Source organism: Scyliorhinus torazame, chromosome 2 (assembly GCF_047496885.1).
Source record: "Scyliorhinus torazame isolate Kashiwa2021f chromosome 2, sScyTor2.1, whole genome shotgun sequence".
Classification (NCBI taxonomy): domain Eukaryota; kingdom Metazoa; phylum Chordata; class Chondrichthyes; order Carcharhiniformes; family Scyliorhinidae; genus Scyliorhinus; species Scyliorhinus torazame.
Window position 1 is genome coordinate 321426037 of NC_092708.1, and position 20070 is coordinate 321446106.

Genomic DNA, 20070 nt, shown 5'->3' on the forward strand with positions numbered 1-20070 from the left:
CCAGGAAGGGTGCAGATGATGAAGATTAATATTCTCCTGAGATTATTGTTCCAATGTCCCCCAGTCTTTCATCCCAAGGCTTTCTTTTGAAGGGTTAATAAATTGATTCTACTTTTGTTTTGGGCTGGTGAGACTCCTTGGGTTTGTAGGACGGTTTTGCAAAGGGACAGGTAGTCGGGTGTTTGGCATTACTTAATGTGTTATCTTATTACTGGGCAGCAAATATTGATACGGTGCAGTGGTGGTTTGAGGATCTAAATGCGGGCGGATGGAGGAGGTTTTGTGCATAGGATCGAATCTGAGGACCCTGGTTACAGTGCCACTATCTTTTTCCCCGGCTAGATTCTCTTCTAGCTTGGTGGTGATGGCCACTTTGAGGATTTGGAATCAGTTTAGGCAGCATTTTAAACTCGGCTCCATGTCTGTTGGCTCCAATCTGCACAAACCATCTGGCTTAGATTCGTTGTTTGGGCATAGGAGAGGGAGGAGTTGGAGAGCTTTCGAGACATGTTTCTGGAGGGTAGATTTGCCAGTCCTGATAATTTGGTATCAAAGTTCCAGCTTACGAGAGGGAGTTTATTTTACTCAAAGAACTTCCTTCATTTCCCCTGGTGCCATCACCTTCGTTTGCGGATATGGTCCTGTCCTTGTCCAAGTTAGGGGGAGGGTAAGATTTCAGATGTCTATGGGCGGATGTTGGTGACAGAGAAGGCATCATTGGAGGAAGTAAAGAGGAAGCGGGAGGGTGAGCGGATTTGGTCTTTGAGGAGGGAGTGTGGAATAAGGCTCTTCACAGGGTCAACCTCACCTCCTCGTGTGCAAGGTTAAGTCTAATCCAGTTCAAGGTAGTGCACAGGGCGCACCTGACTAGGGTGCCTATGAGTGGGTTCTTCCCAGTGGTGGGTGGAGGACAGGTGTTGGGGGGGCGGGGGGGCGTTGGCTTTTTAGTTAAGGTATTGTTTTTGTTATGGGGGGTTGGCGGGCCTGGGTGGATGCATTTTGGGAATAATATGGGGTTGCGATTGGTGATATTGTTGTTCTGTTTGTTATAATGAAAATATTGTTTGAATATAATTTTTTAAATTTTTTTTTAAATAATAATTTAGGAGCTCAGCCAGTGGAGACTGAAAATAACATGCTGCTGCAAGATTTAAGAACCAGACTTTGCTTTGTTTGGGTGCTCGAAAACTCTTATTTTATCAAATAAAAACCTGCCAAATGTAAAACTTGGCAGCATTGTAAACTGTGAGGATAGTGTAGAACTTCAGAGGGACATCAGGTTGAGTGGGTAGATAGGTGGCAGATGAGGCTCACTGTGGAGAAGTGTGAGGTGATTCATTTTGGTAGAAAGAATTTAGAGACAATATAAACTATGGGGGGTAAAGGGACTGGCGTGTGTATGTGCAAAAGTCATTAAAGGTAGCAAGACAGGTGGAGACAGTAGTTAATAAAGCACATAGTATCCTAGTCTTTGCTGATAGGGGCATAGAGTACAAGAGCAAGGAGGTTATGTTTAACTTATTCAAAACACTAATTAGACCGCAGCTGGAATATTGTGTATCTGGGCATCGCACTATAGGATGTGAACGCATTGCAGGGAGTGCAGAAAAGGTGAACAAGAATTGTTCTAGGGATGAGAAACTTCAGTTATAAGGATAGGTTGGAGAGTTTGGGACTGTTCTTCTTGAAGAGAAGACCAAAAAGAGATTTGATAGAGATGTTCAAACTCATGAGGGGGCTGGACAGAGTGGATAGGAAGAAACTATTCCCGCTCATAAAAGGATGAAGAACGCGAGGGCACAGATTTAAAGTGATTTGCAAAAGAAGTAAATGTGATGTGAGGAAAAACATTTTCACACAGCCAATAGTTCGGATCTGGAAAGAACTGCCTGAACGTGTGGTGGAGGCAGGTTCAATCAAGGCATTCGAGAGGACATTAGATGCTTATTTGAATAAAAACCTGTAGGGGTACAGGGAAGAGGCTGGGGAATGGCACTAAGTCATGATGCTCGTTTGGAGAGCCAGTAACAGCCTCCCCGAACAGGCGCCGGAATGTGGCGACTAGGGGCTTTTCACAGTAACTTCATTTGAAGCCTACTTGTGACAATAAGCGATTTTCATTTTTTCATTTCAGTACAGACATGGTAAACTGAATGGCCTCCTTCTGGACTGTAACAATCCTGTGAAAGTCTTCAAGGTCCGCGGTAAGACAGACATGCCCTGGCCCCTGCTCAGCAAGTACTGCCGTAGAATCTCAGGAAAGAAGTCCTTTTAGAATGGAGTACGGTAGATCCACTCTCCCATCGCCGATCAAACCCAATCCGAGACAAACCGCTCAGAGGCCATGGAAGGAGATGGCCAGAAGTGAGATTGCCAACTTCAACACCATGTGCACTCACTATGGTGTAATTATTACACTGAATTATCAAAATTACTTATCATTTACGTTGCAATTCTCTTGCTGAAATTAGCCCCAATCCTGGCTGCTGAAATTTGCCTGTTTTACTTCCCATCCCATCTGGATCAAGAAGTCCAACAAGTTTGTTTCAAATCACTAGCGTTTGGAACACTGCTCCTTCCACAGGTGAACCTGAGGAAGGAGCAGCGCTCCGAAAGCTAGTGTTTGAAACAAACCTGTTGGACTTTAACCTGGTGTTGTAAGACCTCTTACTGTGCTCACCCCAGTCCAACGCCGGCACCTCTACATCATCTGGGTCAAAGCATTGATATTGTGATGCTTGTATTGTTAAATTCCATTTCTCAGTCTCTCAATCCACCTACAGCGTACAAGCCAACAATTCCCCAAGCAAGTACCATGAGCATGAATAGAAATTCAGATCGATCAAGCTCAAAATAATCGTACCAAATTCTTAAGCATGCTATCTTGGGCAATATAAATTTTAGAATACTACAGATAGGAATGAAGCATCAATGTGCCAAATGCTGTGAATTTTGCTGGTCACAATTTCTCCATTATGATTGCTACTTGCAAGTAACTGTGCAATGTTTGCACATGTACAATCGTGATTGCAACTAGTTTGCCTTCACAAACTATTTAGCAAGCTGATTGGGGTGGGGGTGAATTTTATACCGGACTTTATTTCTGGAATGTCTCAGAACGAGGACAGCACGGTAGCACAGGGGCCGAGGTTCGATTCCTGACTTGGGTCACTTTGTGCAGAGTCTGCACATCCTCCCCGTGTCTGCTTGGGTTTCCTCCGGGTGGTCCGGTTTCCTCCCACAGTCCAAAGATGTGCAGGTTAGGTGGATTAGCCATGATAAATTGCTCTTAGTGTCCAAAACGGTTGGGTGGAGTTACTAGTTACTGGGTTACGGTGGAGGCGTGGGCTTAAGTGGGGTGCTCTTTCCAAGGGCTGGTGCAGACTCGATGGGCCGAATGGCCCCCTTCTGCACTGTAAATTCTATGATTCAATGAACACGTCACGTACAACTTTGCACTTGCCGGAGTTACCCTCCTAATGGGTATAAAATGCCCAAACCAAAGTTACTGTGTAAAGCCCCTAGTCGCCACTTTCCGGTGCCTGTTCGGGGAAGCTGGTAAGGGAATTGAACCGTGCTGTTGGCCTGCCTTGGTCTGCTTTAAAAGCCAGCTTTTAGCTATGTGCTAATCCAGCCCCATTTGCTTTTTAATAGAGTATCCTAAAGGGTTAGGAACAAAGGGCAGGAAAGGGTATTTAGGCTGGACAACTCCTTTTCAGCCAGCACAGATTCAACGGGCTGAATGGCCTCCAGTGCGGTAAAACATTTCTAGCCGAATAGAAAATATCAGGATTTTAGCCAGAAGATTAACCCACTTTATTTGCTGACTGACTTAACTTCAATATGCATCGTCTCGGCTCAGTACTGAAGAATGGGCACTCAGAGAATGGTGCTGGTATCCAAGAGAGGTTAACTCAAAAGTAGTCAGTTCCTGAGATACTGGGATGAAATAAAAGCAAAATAAACTTGCAAAGAGATGAGCCATTCTGAGCCACGTGTTTACTAAAAGGGGGGATACTACCAACCAGAGACTCAGACCCCAAATTTCTCTGAAAAAAGAATTGTGACCTCAGATGGTCTACAATGGTATTGATACGACACTTTTTCTGACTGTACACTTGCATATCCACTGGAATAGTGGTTCACATAAAACACGAGCAAAACTGAAATTAGAGCAGATCCTTTACAGGCCGATTCTGACTGAAAGCTGCAGCAGTAAGTGATAGTGCCCGACTAACTTGGCTGATTATCAACTGCTTAACTCATTACTGTCTTTCTGTCACTTTTCAAGAATCGCCCACCACAAGAGGCAGACAAACAAGAGCTGGGGCAAATCAGGAGTGGAGGCGAAGGGGACACAATTTCTCGGAAACAGACTTGCAGAACCTGCGGGATGAAACTAAGCTCAAGGGACGCAGACTACTGGGATGTCCATGCTTGGGGACCACTAAAACTCTCGCTCATGCCATGTGGAGGGAGCAGCACTGGCAGCAAGTGTCAAACCCCTCAGTCCCAAGACCGCAGGCCACTGTCACAAAAATTCAGTGTCCTGACTAGGGATTACAAAATAATACACCTGTCACCTTTCACATCTTCCTTTGGCTGCAGCACATTCTTCAGGCCCAAAGCAAGAACTGTTCAACTAAACCTTAATGGACACTGATTTAGACCTTAGATTATGGCTACCTGAGTTACCCTTCCTACGTGTCCCACACCGGACACCCACCACCATTTAAAACCAGTTTCATGCACGCACAGCCCCAAAAGCCTTCCCCCACTTCAAGAGAATTATGTGAACACATTTCTTACATGGTGTAACATTTGAATGTGGACTTCCACTTCATGGATTCATCCTATTTGCCCAAAGAATTGCCGCACAATGCCAAAGGGACAGGTCAAAAATGTATGGCATCTCATAGCATACAGGAGGGAGTTCATGGAGATCATAGAAAGAAACGTTACTCTTGCTATCAGAAGTGACGACATTGGAGGAACATTGTCGATATCACAATAATGACAGATCAACTCCACTATTACCATTGCATTCCTGCGAAGAACCTCACAGCCACAAGTGTCCTCCCTTGTTTTGTCCCCCGAATCCCAAGCAGACTCGAGTCCAAAAATGTGCAGTTAGGTGGATTGGCCATGATAAATTGCCCTTAGTGTCCATAAAGGTTAGGTGGGAATACAGGGATAGGGTGGAGGCGTGAGTTTAAGTTGGGTGCTCTTTCTAAGAGCTGGTGCAGACTTGATGGGCCGAATGGCCTCCTTCTGCACTGTAAATTCTATGATCCTGGGCTTGCACTCTCCTTCCCTGTAAATCCACCACAACCATGGGGGAGAGGAGATCCACAGGAAGGGGAGCATGGGGCAGAAATTACTTCCTTGTTAACTATGATGATCATGATGAGGGTTAATCTACGCAGAGGTGTCTGGAGCTGATTCGGTCTCACTTTTCCAAACTCCTTCATGGCATCCTCTGCGTCGGCTACTTTATCGTATCCCAATGCTAGTTCAGACTTTTACCGAGTCGGGGATGGACAGAGAGGAATAAACTCAGATTGCATCAGTGAGCATGTTGCACCAGATGATTCACAACACATGGGAATGGCAAATGGGCACAGCTGTGCCACCTTCCCAGCAGAGAACAAAAGTGCCCACACGGTTTTATTGTCATGGGTCTCGAAACTCAGCGATGTTTGCCTAATCGAAGGACATACAGGCTCGGAGGTCAGTCTCCAAGGATGTACAGCAGCTGTCACCTGTCACTCTCTCGTCTGTGGCATACATTTTTGGCAGCATGAGAAAAGTTTTTCATTTGCAGGTGTTAGTAGAGCAAACATCTGCTTTATTGGAACGACCAGAGACCCTAAATAAAAAGCGGTGTGGGATCAGTTAGTGATGCCACCCACTTTGAAGAGCAGATGGCAGCTCTGGGTGACAACAGGGGAGACAATAAGCAACACCAGAATGGAGTGGGGGCGGTGGGGTGGGGTAACCTTATCGAGATGGATGAACTCACATAGGGAAAAAGATTTTAGTCATCGAACAGAAGCAGCGCACATTTGGCCCATTTTGCCGCTGCAGGCTCTCTGTAATAGTTACTCAGCTAGCCCTGTCACCCTATCTTTTCCCTGTAGCCCAGCAAATTTTCTCCCAAATAATCATCTAATTCCCTTTCGAAATCCAGAATGGAATCTGCCCCACCACACAGTGCTTTCCAGATTCACTTGCCAAGTAAAATTATTTTCCCTCATGTAACCTCCGGTTCGTTTGCCATTCAAACAGTGTCTGCTTAAATATGTTCCCTGGTTCTTCACCCTTCCGCCAATGGGATCAGTTTCTCCACCATCTCCTCTCTAGACCAAGTCCAGATTTTCAGCCTCTCTATTAAATATCCTCTCACCCTTTTTTCTAAAAACAGAGCAGCCCCAAATTTGACGATCTATCCGTGTAACTGAAGTCCCCCAAATCCTGAACCATTCTCATTTTTGTTTGGACAAATGAGAGACTCAGGGCTGAGGCAAGCAACCAAGAATCCAACGACAATGAAACTGGTTTCCTTCATTCACCCTCCCACCCACCATCGTCCTCCAGTTGCTGATATGAATGCAAACTCAAGAAAGGGCGAGGTCTTCTGGACTGCCAACATTTTCAACACATGAAAGCTTAAAAAAATAGAGCACGTGCGCAACCATCAAAAAAAGCTTCTACAGGGCGGCATATAGCGCAGCGGATAGCACTGGGACCGCGGCGCTGAGGACCCGGGTTCGAATCCCGGCCCTGGGTCACTGTCCGTGTGGAGTTTGCACATTCTTCCCAGGTCTGCGTGGGTTTCACCCCCACAACCCAAAGATGTGCAGGTTAGGTGGATTGGCCACGCTAAATTGCCCCTTAATTGGAAAAAAATAAATAATTGGGTACTCTAAATTTATTTAAAAAAAGAAAAAGAAAGCTTCTACACGGACAGCCATTTCTATAGCAGAAACATTTTGTATCCCCCAAAATATTTTTCCTCACTCTACATCACATCTCTACTTCAAACTTTACTCTCAAAATAATTTATTGGACAAATATAAAATAGGAAGAACACCTTTAATTGTTTTCTCTTTTTTGCTTAGTTAATGATGTTCCAGCAGTAATGTATAACCTTGACAACTAGGCCCACATGGAGAGTTCAAAAGGAAAAATTAAGACTTAAAACCAAATGTTGGGAGACATGAATAAATAAAACGAGCTCAACATGTGAAAGTGAGGGCGGGTCAGATGTAGGCAGTTAAAATGGATGGGTCGGGTACAGGTGGTTAAAATGAACGTGTTGCCACGATCTGTTTATTTTTCAATGCCTGCCGACTTTCCTGCCAAAAGCTTTTTTCAGAGAGATTGAGGGAAGGATTACTTTGTTCATATGGGGAGGGAAGGTGGCCAGAGTGAGAAAGGTGCTGCTACAGAGGGGAAGGCAGGCAGGGGGTTTGGGTCTTCCGAACCTGATGTATTGCTACTGGGCGGCGAATGTGGAGAAGGTGCGGAGCTGGGTCAGAGGGGTTGATTCCCAGTGGGTCAGAACGGAGGAGAGTTTGTGCAGGGGGTCGGGATTGAAAGCACTAGCAACAGCGCCACTCCCGATAGCCCCGGGGAAATACTCAGAGGGTCCGGTAATAATAGTTTCATTGAAAATCTGGAGACAGTTTCGCCAACACTTCGGGTTGGGGGCAGGGCCAAGGGAAATGCCGATTCGGGGGAACCACAGATTTGAGCCACGGAGGTGGGATGGAAATTTTCGGAAATGGGAGGAGAAGGGGATTAAGGCACTAAAAGATTTGTTTCTTTGGGGTCGGTTTGCAGGATTGAAGGAGCTGGAAGCAAAGTGTGGGCTGGAGCAGGGGGAAATGTTGAGATACATGCAGGTTCGAGATTTTGCCAGAAAGGAGATAAAGAGCTTCCCGGTGGAGCCGGCCTCCACATTGCTGGAGGAGGTGCTGACGACAAGGGGACTGGAGAAGGGGGTAATGTCGGCGGTTTACGGAGCTATTTTGGAAGAGGAGAAGGCACCACTGGAAGGGATCAAAGCAAAGTGGGAGGAAGAGTTGGGAGAGGATATGGAAGAGGGGGTCCGATGTGAGGTGCTCCGGAGAGTGAATGCCTCCACCTTGTGCGCGAGGTTGGGGCTGATACAGCTGAAGGTGGTATACAGAGCACACCTCACGAGGGCGAGGATGAGCTGATTCTTTGAAGGAGTAGAAGATGTGTGTGAACGTTACCGGGGTGGGGGGCTAATCACGTTCATATGTTTTGGTCCTGTCCAAAGCTAGAGGATTACTGGAAGGAGATTTTTAGGGTAATTTCTAAAGTGGTTCACGTGAAATTGGACCCGGGTCCCCGGGAGGCCATATTCGGGGTGTCAGACCAGCCAGGGTTGGAAACGGGTGCAGAGGCAGATGTTGTAGCCTTCACCTCGTTGATCGCCCGAAGGTGGATCCTGATAGGTTGGAGAGCAGCCTCTCCACCCTGTGCCCTGGCGTGGCGGGGGGACCTGTTGGAATTCTTGAACCTTGAGAAGGTTAAGTTTGAACTGAGGGGGAAGGCTAGAGGGGTTCTACAATTCATGCACATTATTCATTATGCACTTTCAAGAACTGGATAACATCGAACATTAGTTGGGGCGTGTGGGTGGGAGGGTTGGGGGGAGGGGGGCTGTGTATGTTAATGGAAACTATGGGTGATCTCAAATTCCTTTTTGTCATTTGTTTGTGTGAACATGCGGGCTAATGTTTGGGGTTTGGTGGGAGGATGGGATTGTTGTTATTGATATGGGGATTGACATATTTGTTACTGATTATTGTTGGTGGGTGTAAATTTGGGAGAAAATGTGAAAAAGGAGAATAAAAAATATATTTTTTAAAAAACATGTGAAAGTGAGAACAATTATCTGTTGCCCATACCTATTCTCTCCTGGAGAGGCCTCATTCTCCCCTCAATTCCCCCTCTCCTTCCTTAGTCTCTCTCTCAGCCTTCATCTCCCTCCCTCCCTCTCACACTCCCCGTCTCCCTCAGGCGCAGTTGGAGCCATGTGACCGGCACTGAATCACCACTATCTTGGCTTTCCTCTCTCCAGATCCGCCAATGGCTGTGTTGAGGTCCCAATTCTCTTTCTACAAGATTGTTCGAACTGGGATTGTAGTGAGGGTGGGAAGTGAACAGTTTATTTACAAATAACTCACCTCAGTACATCCTCCCTGATGGCTGCTAGAGACATTCCCCTACATGGTCAATTAAGTTTGAACTGAGGGGGAAGGCTAGAGGGGTTCTACAATTCATGCACATTATTCATTATGCACTTTCAAGAACTGGATAACATCGAACATTAGTTGGGGCGTGTGGGTGGGAGGGTTGGGGGGAGGGGGGCTGTGTATGTACAACTCTAAGAAGGATTTTAAAATGCAACTAATTCCAAAGCAAGGGGAAAAAATGTCAACTTATCCATTCACTCCCAGGTTCTGTGGTTCAGCTTTAGAGATTATTTTCACCTCTCTCTCCCTGTTCAACTCAGAAGTTTTTATTTCTGGTTTTAATTCTCCTGTCTCTCCCATGCTCGCTGCTATCCAACCACACCTACAAAAGGATCCATAATTTAAGATAAAATGTATGGGAATGACCCTTCTTGAACTTTTGAGGGTGAATTTGCCTGCACCACCCTCTGTATTTTGAACACTTTGCCTAGAATTGGACAGAATATTTAATTTGAGGCTGAACCAGGATTTTATCAAAGTTCACCAGAACATCATTTGCACTCTGTAGCCCCATTTATCAACCCCAGGATTTTGTGTGCCTTATTCATGTTTTTTCCAACTGGCCCTGCCACAGTCAATGAGTTCTGTACATATACCTCCTAGTCTATCTGCAGCTACTTTGTGATCGGGTGTTCGTATTATGAAATGCATGAGGTATATACTCGCATTGATCTCAACTTCTTAATCATTTTGCCTAAATTTCGCACTGAGTGTACGAGAAAATATCTAAAAGGCAGAAGACATAGAATATAGGAACGGTAGCTAAAAAGTTTCATATATGACACTAAATCAACAAAAAAAAATGGTTTTCCCAGTATGGTAGCTTCCCGGAACTATCCACAATTCATGCTACTGTCTCTCATTTTATTTGCACAACCTGATAGACACCATTAAGACAATCATTCCACTGATCAGTGGGGACACTAATCTAGAACTAAGAATTGCAGTCCTTATCCCCTGTCAAGTGTAGCAGGGCAAATTTCCCAGATGCCTCTAGTGTTCCCAATTGCAGAAATTGGGTTATTTTGTTTTTTAAATTTAGAGTACCCAATTATTTTTTTCCAATTAAGGGACAATTTAGTGTGGCCAATCCACCTACCCTGCACGTCTTTGGGTTGTGGGGTTGAAACCCACGCAGACACGAGGAGAATGTGCCAACTACACATGGACAGCGACCCAGGGCTGGGATTCGAACCCAGGTCCTCAGCGCCGTAGGCAGCAGTGATAACCACTGTGCCATGTGCCGCTCCTAGAAATTGGGTTATTTTAATGATCAGGCCTGATGCACTGTACCTGTAAACATAATCCAATGGCCCTTTGCCTGATGGGCAGCACGGTAGCATAGTGGTTAACACTATGGCCTCACAGTGCCAGGATCTCAGGTTCAATTCCCGGCTTGGGTCACTGTCTGTGTGGAGTGTGCACGTTCTCCCTGTGTCTGCGTGGGTTTCTCCGGGTGCTCCGGTTTCCTCCCACAAGTCACGAAAGACGTGCTCTTAGGTGAATTGGACATTTCGAATTCTCCCCGTGTACCCGAACAGGCGCCGGAATGTGGCGGCAGTAACTCAGTAACTTCATTGCAAAGTTAATGTAAGCCTACTTGTGACAACAAAGATAATTATTACTATTATGGAGGCAATGTCCACTAGCCATGGAGGGAGGGCCCAGGGAGGGCCGATGGACTGTGAGTCATTTTGCAATCTGTCTTGCAGGGATCAGCAAAGTATTTTATTGCAGGCAATCAATCCTTCCAGGATTGAAGACCTTTGACAGTCAAGGTTTTGTGGCCTTCCCTGGGCCTTGAAGCAGTTCTTCCGATGCACTCAGGGCCCATTCCACTGGAAAAAATAAAAGGACAGAAACAGGTAGAATCCGGGTTCAACGCAATTTTCCGATCCTGCAGTTAGCGATCCATCCCACTACTCCTCATGACCCAACCAGAACCTCAGGACTGGTGCTCAAGTTCACATGTCAAGAGTGGACACGTAAATGAAGAAACAGAAGTCCACAAATCCTTGCAAAAACAAACTACCTTCGGTGGGGGGGGGGGGGGGGGGGGGGATGGATGGATAAGACTAATTAGTACCCGTATTCTGTAATATTTTGTGGATAGCAAACAATTGACCAATATCCTTGCATAAGTTGGATGTGTAAACAAATGGTGCAATATTAAATATATATTAATAAGATTTCATTCATGTCAAAACTTACTTATCAACATTTGTTTTGGCAGTTCCCACTATCCTGATCATTTTCTGTGGCTCCCAACCACCTGGCAGAGAAAGTTCATAAGGTACCGGCTGTAAATATCAAAAAAAACAAGGGTTATTAACAGGAAATATAAAGATGTGCCAGTAGCTGTGCCATCAGTTTTCCATTTCCACTGCCAGTTCCAGTGTCCCCAAATTCATCTCACTTGTATGCCGGGATGTATTCAGACATGAACAACAAAAGCCAATGCACGTTGGAACTTTTATCAGTTTGGCTTCTGTGATTCCTTCATGTTGAAGAAAGGTGTGTACACACTGGCTAGGGCTTAGAAAGTGTCCCATAGGACAGTACAAGTGGTCCCAGTGCTTCATCGATCCAGAATAAAATGCAACACTAGTTGCAAACAGAATTCCTCTCCTCCCTTCCTGGTAATTCTGGTAATTTTATTCTGAATTCAGTCACTCTACAATCTCACTCCCTTGTGCCCATTACTCATGAGTAAGCCCTGATACGGAGATATGGGTGGTGTCCCTATGAGCCTGGAGCATACTGCTCTTTCTTTGAGATACTTGCCATTGAATACATGGAACAGCAGGAAATTGCAGCACATGCATTATACATACCCACTGAACATGCAAGAAAATTAAGGTTTTGGTCAGTTGGCTGGACAGCTGGTTCATGACGCAGAGCGAGGCTAACTGCGTGGGTTCTATTCCCATTACGGCTCTCTCAACCTTGCACCTTGCCGGAGGTGTGGCGATCCTCAGGTTAAATCACTGCTGGTCAGCTCTCACCCTCAAAAGGAGCCTACGGATATCTGGGACCAGGGCGACTTTACTTCATTTTACTCAAACAAAAATGCACCTTATCTATCACCAAGACTGCTTACTCTCACCTGTGTAACATTTCCTACTTCTACCCTTATCCTGAAACCTTTATCCACACACCTGTCATGTGTGTAAAGGAATTTCTTCAATGTTGAATTTACTGGCCTTCAATCCTCCATGAACTCTTTAAAAAAAAGAAGTCCAGCCACTGTACCCTGCCTGCACACTCAGCATCGGGTTTTTTGGAGATTTAAAAAAAAGTAATTCTCTTTTCCCCCAATACAGCGCAATTAAAATCTAGTAATTTCATTCTTTGGTCCATCCTATAGAGTGGACTTGATCTTCTCAAAATACATTTTCAACACAGATTTCAGTTGCTTTCCATAACCCTCGTATCAAAGCTAGTTATCTATTTAGTTCCCCCTGCAAACTGTGTGAGATTTCTTACAGTGTTTTCTATGTTAACGACACTACATAAATACTACTGCAAGACCAAGAGAGTGCAATAAAAATTTGATCCATGTACAAGACATAGCTACAAAACTGCCTATGAAGAACAAAGAACATTACAGCCTGTGCCAATTATCATGTCTCTCTAAACTAAAAACCTTCTGCACTTCCAGGGTCCATATCCCTCTATTCCCAACCTATTCATGCCGAAGACATTGGAGATTTAAGGATTCTCAAATGTAGCTCACAATAAAGAGGTTCTACCACTTGTGGAATACACAACATGCATTGTTGATTTACTTCAAAGAAGACAAATACCTACCAATGCAGCACCCCCTTGACCAGGTTGATTAGGGGCTCTGGGTGATCCAAAAGGAGCATGTGGGCCTGGTTGTCCAGGCCAAGGTCCAGCCTGCCCAGGCCAAGGCCCAGGCTGTCCCTGCCCAGGCCAAGGCCCAGGCTGTCCAGGCTGAGCCTGCCCAGGCCAAGGCCCAGGCTGTCCAGGCTGAGCCTGCCCAGGCCAAGGCCCAGGCTGCCCAGGCTGAGCCTGCCCAGGCCAAGGCCCAGGCTGTCCAGGCTGAGCCTGCCCAGGCCAAGGTCCAGGCTGCCCAGGCCCAGGCTGCCCAGGCCAAGGTCCAGGCTGCCCAGGCTGTGGAGATGGCCATCCCGGTTGTGGATTATTACCATCAGCTTTCAGGTTGTCAGCATTTGAAGGACCAAGATCCAAAGCATCTTCCAACTAAAAAGATATAAAATATGTATTAGACATGTGTGTTTTAAAGCTAGCTATAGAATGGAAGAAAGCTTTATATAAATATATTTTTGGTGGTGGGGAGGAAAAGGGAATGAATTTTTGTGGCAATAATGTTGGAATAAACTCAGCTGTGCCGTTAAGTTTAAAAAAAAATCACCCAATCCCATTTCGATTTGGGACACTGTCATTAGTGCATTGAGCCACACAGGCCAAAAAGATTCAATGTTTGATCCCTTCTTGTGGGAAGAGAGGCGATTTCATCCAGGTAACAGGTAGGAAAATGCAGTTCACCCAAGCCCAAGATGAGAAAACACAAGAACAACCAAGTTTCTTGTTTCTAGGAGTGTGGTAAAGTGCACACATGCTGACACTGGGAAAGGATCGGATCTGGGTTTGTCCCTGGCTTCGATTTTTGGTTCGTATATACTGCGTGCACTGCAGTGTTTAATCCCTCAAATGTTGGATGTAACTCAGGATAAGACAATCCTCTTCTGCGATCTCAAAAGCTCTATTAAGTAGTCAATAAAAAAAACAAGACCTCCACGAGCCAGCTCTTAGCAGGGTCTCAATGGATTTATATTTACCACCACCTTTCCCCACACCCGCCCTTCGCCCAGCAAAACCCCTGCATGTGCTGTCTTTCCACTCTAGTGGGGACTGGAAGACGAGTGCAATCTTGAGAAAGTTTCCAATTTCTGGGAGGCAGGGGGAACTGGGGTGGTGAGTAACAATGGACTTCTCCCAAGGCCCTTGTGGGAAAGGAGACTTGGTCATCAAGGACTGTGTGACCAGAAACACTGAAGCAACCCAAATGAGAAAAAAAAATAGTGAACAATAAATATTTGTTTGCATGAGAGGTTAACAGACAGAGGGAGAAAGAAAAAGAGAGAACTTACATGCAAGTAAAGATCAAAATGTTATGCTCCAAAATTTCTGAACACTCCAAGTTAAATATAGTATCTAATTACAAATAATTAAGATTAGTGTGTGATTATCGGAGAAAAATGGATGGAATCAGTAATAGAAATTGATCAAAGCTGATAAAGACTCCAAATACCAGGTCATCAAAGCAGAATTTGACCAAAAAAACATTTTTAACGGTCACAACAAACCAGGTAAGATGTCTTCTTGACACAAGGGTTAAAAGTCTACTTGCTAATGTAACACGGATATGGTTTGCTACTTCTCTGGAGCTCTCTCTGGCCAGGACAGTCAGTGCTCCCAACCCCATCCCACATTCCCATCTATTCTGGAATGTCCAATGCTGCCACATTCTTGTTGGTTCCAATTTTCCACTGTCACCTGGCACAACATGTGTTTTTTGTCAGATCTCCCATTTGAGAAGCAATAGGGCACCTTTCAGTGGATCACAAGTTTCCCCCCAGGTTTTTTTGTGCCAGGTAGTTTGGGGATGGGGTGAGGTGGGGATGGGGTGAGGTGGGGTGGGATGGGTGGGGGCAGCAAGGAGATGAAAGCACCATGCAAGCGAGTGGCCTGCCAATACTCACAGCTGGAATGACCGCAATGGAGCACGGTGGGGGGGCAAAGAAAAAGGACACAAAAATTGAAGGAAAAAAACAAAGGGTACAACTTCAAATTAAATCACTGCGGCATAACAATTTTTTTATTTCAATATTCCTAAAATAGAGCTTCCACAATATGAGAAAATCTGAGTCTGCATGAATATCAATTTGCTAATGCGGTGTGTTTTGAAGTTTTACTGGTTATTTGACTCGGCAGAAATCGCAACATATATACTTACAGATAAATCATCCTGAAAAAGAGAAGAGAGACAGTGTTAAAATGAATTTATGCAACCAAGAAACAAATACAACATTTTGGAATTGAACCAAAACACAAATAGAAGGATACAAGTGCATAACAACTGAGCTAATGAAAGCTAATCATTAAATAAAGTTACCAGGGCATAGTCTGTTTCAACTGCTCATTTTGAGGAGGACATGACGAAGAAGGAAGACAAACTGTACCGGAACTGAACAATCATTCGTTACCTGGAGCATTCCATTATCTTGAACATATTTAATGGGAGAGAGACAAAGCGAGCTTGAGAGAGAGCGTGTGAGAGAGAGCGCGCCAGAGAGGGAGAGAGCGCGCCAGAGTGAGAGAGAGCGCCATAGAGAGAGAGAGCGCCATAGAGAGAGAGCGCCAGAGAGAGAGAGCGCCAGAGAGAGAGAGAGCGCCAGAGAGAGAAAGCGTGCCAGAGAGAGAGAGCGCGCTAGTGTGAGAGATCCTGCTAGAGTGAGTGAGCGCGCCAGAGTGAGAGAGCGCGCCAGAGAGAGAGAGCGCGCCAGAGAGAGAGAGCGCGCCAGAGAGAGAGAGCGCGCCAGAGAGAGAGAGCGCGCCAGAGAGAGAGAGCGCGCCAGAGAGAGAGAGCGCGCCAGAGAGAGAGAGCGCGCCAGAGAGAGAGAGCGCGCCAGAGAGAGAGAGCGCGCCAGAGAGAGAGAGCGCGCCAGAGAGAGAGAGCGCGCCAGAGAGAGAGAGCGCGCCAGAGAGAGAGAGCGCGCCAGAGAGAGAGAGCGCGCCAGAGAGAGAGAGCGTGCCAGAGAGAGAGAGCGCGCCAGAGAGAGGGAGAGCGCCAGAGAGAGAGAGAGAGCGCGCCAGAGAGGGAGAGAGAGCGCGCCAGAGAGGGAGAGAGAGCGCGCCAGAGTGAGAGAGAGTGCCAGAGAGAGCGAGAGCGCCAGAGAGAGCGAGAGCACCAGAGAGAGCGAGAGCACCAGAGAGAGCGAGAGCGCCAGAGAGAGCGAGAGCGCCAGAGAGAGCGAGAGCGCCAGAGAGAGCGAGAGCGCCAGAGAGAGCGAGAGCGCCAGAGAGAGCGAGAGCGCCAGAGAGAGCGAGAGCGCCAGAGAGAGCGAGAGCGCCAGAGAGAGAGAGCGCCAGAGAGAGAGAGAGCGCCAGAGAGAGAGAGAGAGCGCCAGAGAGAGAGAGAGCGCCAGAGAGAGAGATTCTGCTAGAGTGAGTGAGCGCGCCACAGTAAGAGAGCGCACCAGAGAGAGAGAGCGTGGCAGAGAGCGAGAGCGCGGCAGAGAGAGAGAGCGCGGCAGAGAGAGAGAGCGCGGCAGAGAGAGAGAGCGCGGCAGAGAGAGAGAGCGCGGCAGAGAGAGAGAGCGCGCCAGAGAGAGAGAGCGCGCCAGAGAGAGAGAGCGCGCCAGAGAGAGAGAGCGCGCCAGAGAGAGAGAGCGCGCCAGAGAGAGAGAGCGCGCCAGAGAGAGAGAGAGCGCGCCAGAGAGAGAGAGCGCGCCAGAGAGAGAGAGCGCGCCAGAGAGAGAGAGCGCGCCAGAGAGAGAGAGCGCGCCAGAGTGAGAGAGCGCGCCAGAGTGAGAGATCGCGCCAGAGTGAGAGAGCGCGCCATAGTGAGAGAGCGCCAGAGAGAGAAAGAGCGTGCCAGAGAGAGAGCGTGCCAGAGAGAGAGCGTGCCAGAGAGAGAGAGAGCGTGCCAGAGACAGTGCGCCAGAGAGAGAGAGCGTGCCAGAGAGCACGCCAGAGTGAGAGAGCGCGGCAGAGAGAGAGAGCGCGGCAGAGAGAGAGAGCGCGGCAGAGAGAGAGAGCGCGGCAGAGAGAGAGAGCGCGGCAGAGAGAGAGAGCGCGGCAGAGAGAGAGAGCGCGGCAGAGAGAGAGAGCGCGGCAGAGAGAGAGAGCGCGGCAGAGAGAGAGAGCGCGGCAGAGAGAGAGAGCGCGGCAGAGAGAGAGAGCGCGGCAGAGAGAGAGAGCGCGGCAGAGAGAGAGAGCGCGGCAGAGAGAGAGAGCGCGGCAGAGAGAGAGAGCGCGGCAGAGAGAGAGAGCGCGGCAGAGAGAGAGAGCGCGGCAGAGAGAGAGAGCGCGGCAGAGAGAGAGAGCGCGGCAGAGAGAGAGAGCGCGGCAGAGAGAGAGAGCGCGGCAGAGAGAGAGAGCGCGGCAGAGAGAGAGAGCGCGGCAGAGAGAGAGAGCGCGGCAGAGAGAGAGAGCGCGGCAGAGAGAGAGAGCGCGGCAGAGAGAGAGAGCGCGCCAGAGAGAGAGAGCGCGCCAGAGAGAGAGAGCGCGCCAGAGAGAGAGAGCGCGCCAGAGAGAGAGAGCGCGCCAGAGAGAGAGAGCGCGCCAGAGAGAGAGAGAGCGCGCCAGAGAGAGAGAGCGCGCCAGAGAGAGAGAGCGCGCCAGAGAGAGCGCTCCAGAGTGAGAGAGCGCGCCAGAGTGAGAGAGCGCGCCAGAGTGAGAGAGCGCGCCAGAGAGAGAGAGCGCGCCAGAGAGAGAGAGCATGCCAGAGAGCGTGCCAGGGAGAGAGAGAGCGTGCCAGAGAGAGCACGCCAGAGAGCGCGCGCCAGAGAGAGAGCGCGCCAGAGAGAGAAAGCGTGCCAGAGAGAGAGCGCGCTAGTGTGAGAGATCCTGCTAGAGTGAGAGAGCGCGCCAGATGGAGAGAGCGCGCCAGATGGAGAGAGCGCGCCAGAGAGAGAGAGCACGCCAGAGAGAGAGAGAGCACGCCAGAGTGAGAGCGCGCCAGAGTGAGAGCGCGCCAGAGTGAGAGCGCGCCAGAGTGAGAGCGCGCCAGAGTGAGAGCGCGCCAGAGTGAGAGCGCGCCAGAGTGAGAGCGCGTCAGAGTGAGAGCGCGTCAGAGTGAGAGCGCGTCTGAGTGAGAGCGCGTCTGAGTGAGAGCGCGTCTGAGTGAGAGCGCGTCTGAGTGAGAGCGCGCCTGAGTGAGAGCGCGTCTGAGTGAGAGCGCGTCTGAGTGAGAGCGCGTCTGAGTGAGAGCGCGTCTGAGTGAGAGCGCGTCTGAGTGAGAGCGCGTCTGAGTGAGAGCGCGTCTGAGTGAGAGCGCGTCTGAGTGAGAGCGCGTCTGAGTGAGAGCGCGTCTGAGTGAGAGCGCGTCTGAGTGAGAGCGCGTCTGAGTGAGAGCGCGTCTGAGTGAGAGCGCGTCTGAGTGAGAGCGCGTCTGAGTGAGAGCGCGTCTGAGTGAGCGAGAGCCAGACAGAGAGAGCACCAGAGACAGCGAGAGAGCGCGAGGAGCTGTACAGGGAAAGAGATACGGGAAAATAACATATTAAGCACTGAAGTAAATGACAGCACAGACTGCAACGCTACTAGTTTACTGCTAAATATGGGGAATAATGAAATGAAAATGAAAATCGCTTATTGTCACAAGTAGTTGAAAGTTAATGAAGTTACTGTGAAAAGCCCCTAGTTGCCACATTCCGGTGCCTGTTCGGGGAGGCTGGTACGGGAATTGAACCGTGCTGCTGGCCTGCTTTGGTCTGCTTTAAAAGCCAGCGATTTAGCCCAGTGGGCTAAATCAGAAGATGATTCAAGGATGTGTTCTAAGCCAATTCTGTCTGGCTAATTTGATTGGTTTCTTTGACATAACAGGAGGTTACATAGATCATAGAAGATAGGAGCAAGAGGAAGGCCTTTGGGAACATCTTCCCTGCATCTACCCTGCCTAGTCCTGTTAGAATTTTATAAGTCTCTATGAGATCTCCCCTCATTCTTCTGAACTCCAGCGAGAACAATCCCAACCTAGTCAATCTCTCCTCATATGACAGTCCCGCCATCCCTGGAATCAGTCTGGTAAAACTTCGCTGCACTCCCTCGAGAGCAAGAACATCCTTCCTAAGAAAAGGAGACCAAAGCTGCAGACAATATTCTAGGTGTGGCCTCACCAAGGCCCTGTATAATTGAAGCAACACATCCCAGCTTCTGTACTTGAAACCACTCGCAATGAAGGCCAACTTACCATTAGCCTTCTTTTTTTTTATTAAATATTTTATTGAAAATTTTTGGTCAACCAACACAGTACATTGTGCATCCTTTACACAATATTATAACAACACAAATAACAATGACCTATTTTATAAACAAAAAATGAATAAATAATAAATAACAAAAATGAAAACTAGCCCTAATTGGCAACTGCCTTATCACAAGTAACACTCTCCAAAAATATAATTTAACAGTCCAATATATAATTATCTATAGCAACGACCTATACATACTACACAGTATATATTAACAACCCTGAGAGTCCTTCTGGTTCCTCCTCCCCCCCCCCCCCCCCCCACCCCCCCACCCCCCCACCCCCCACCCCTCCCCTCCCCTCCCCCCCGATCCTGGGCTGCTGCTGCTGCCTTCTTTTTCCCATTCCGTCTATCTTTCTGCGAGGTATTCGACGAACGGTTGCCACCGCCTGGTGAACCCTTGAGCCGACCCCCTTAGGACGAACTTAATCCGCTCTAGCTTTATAAACCCCGCCATGTCATTTATCCAGGTCTCCACCCCCGGGGGCTTGGCTTCTTTCCACATTAGCAATATCCTGCGCCGGGCTACTAGGGACGCAAAGGCCAAAACATCGGCCTCTCTCGCCTCCTGCACTCCCGGCTCTTGTGCAACCCCAAATATAGCCAACCCCCAGCTTGGTTCGACCCGGACTCCTACTACTTTTGAAAGCACCTTTGTCACCCCCATCCAAAACCCCTGTAGTGCCGGGCATGACCAAAACATATGGGTATGATTCGCTGGGCTTCTCGAGCACCTCGCACACCTATCCTCCACCCCA

General features: G+C 48.0%; 1 protein-coding gene across 1 annotated transcript in view; it reads right to left on the bottom strand.

Moving 5' to 3' along the window:
• Positions 1–20070, bottom strand: part of LOC140407407 (uncharacterized) — a 72841-nt gene that overhangs the window by 13594 nt on the left and 39177 nt on the right. Inside the window, exons 4-6 of the mRNA XM_072494928.1 lie at positions 15295–15306; positions 13101–13517; positions 11502–11590 (exon numbers count right to left, since the gene is read on the bottom strand). Coding sequence (XP_072351029.1) covers positions 11502–11590; positions 13101–13517; positions 15295–15306 — 518 coding nt within the window. The remainder of the gene's footprint in view (positions 1–11501; positions 11591–13100; positions 13518–15294; positions 15307–20070) is intronic.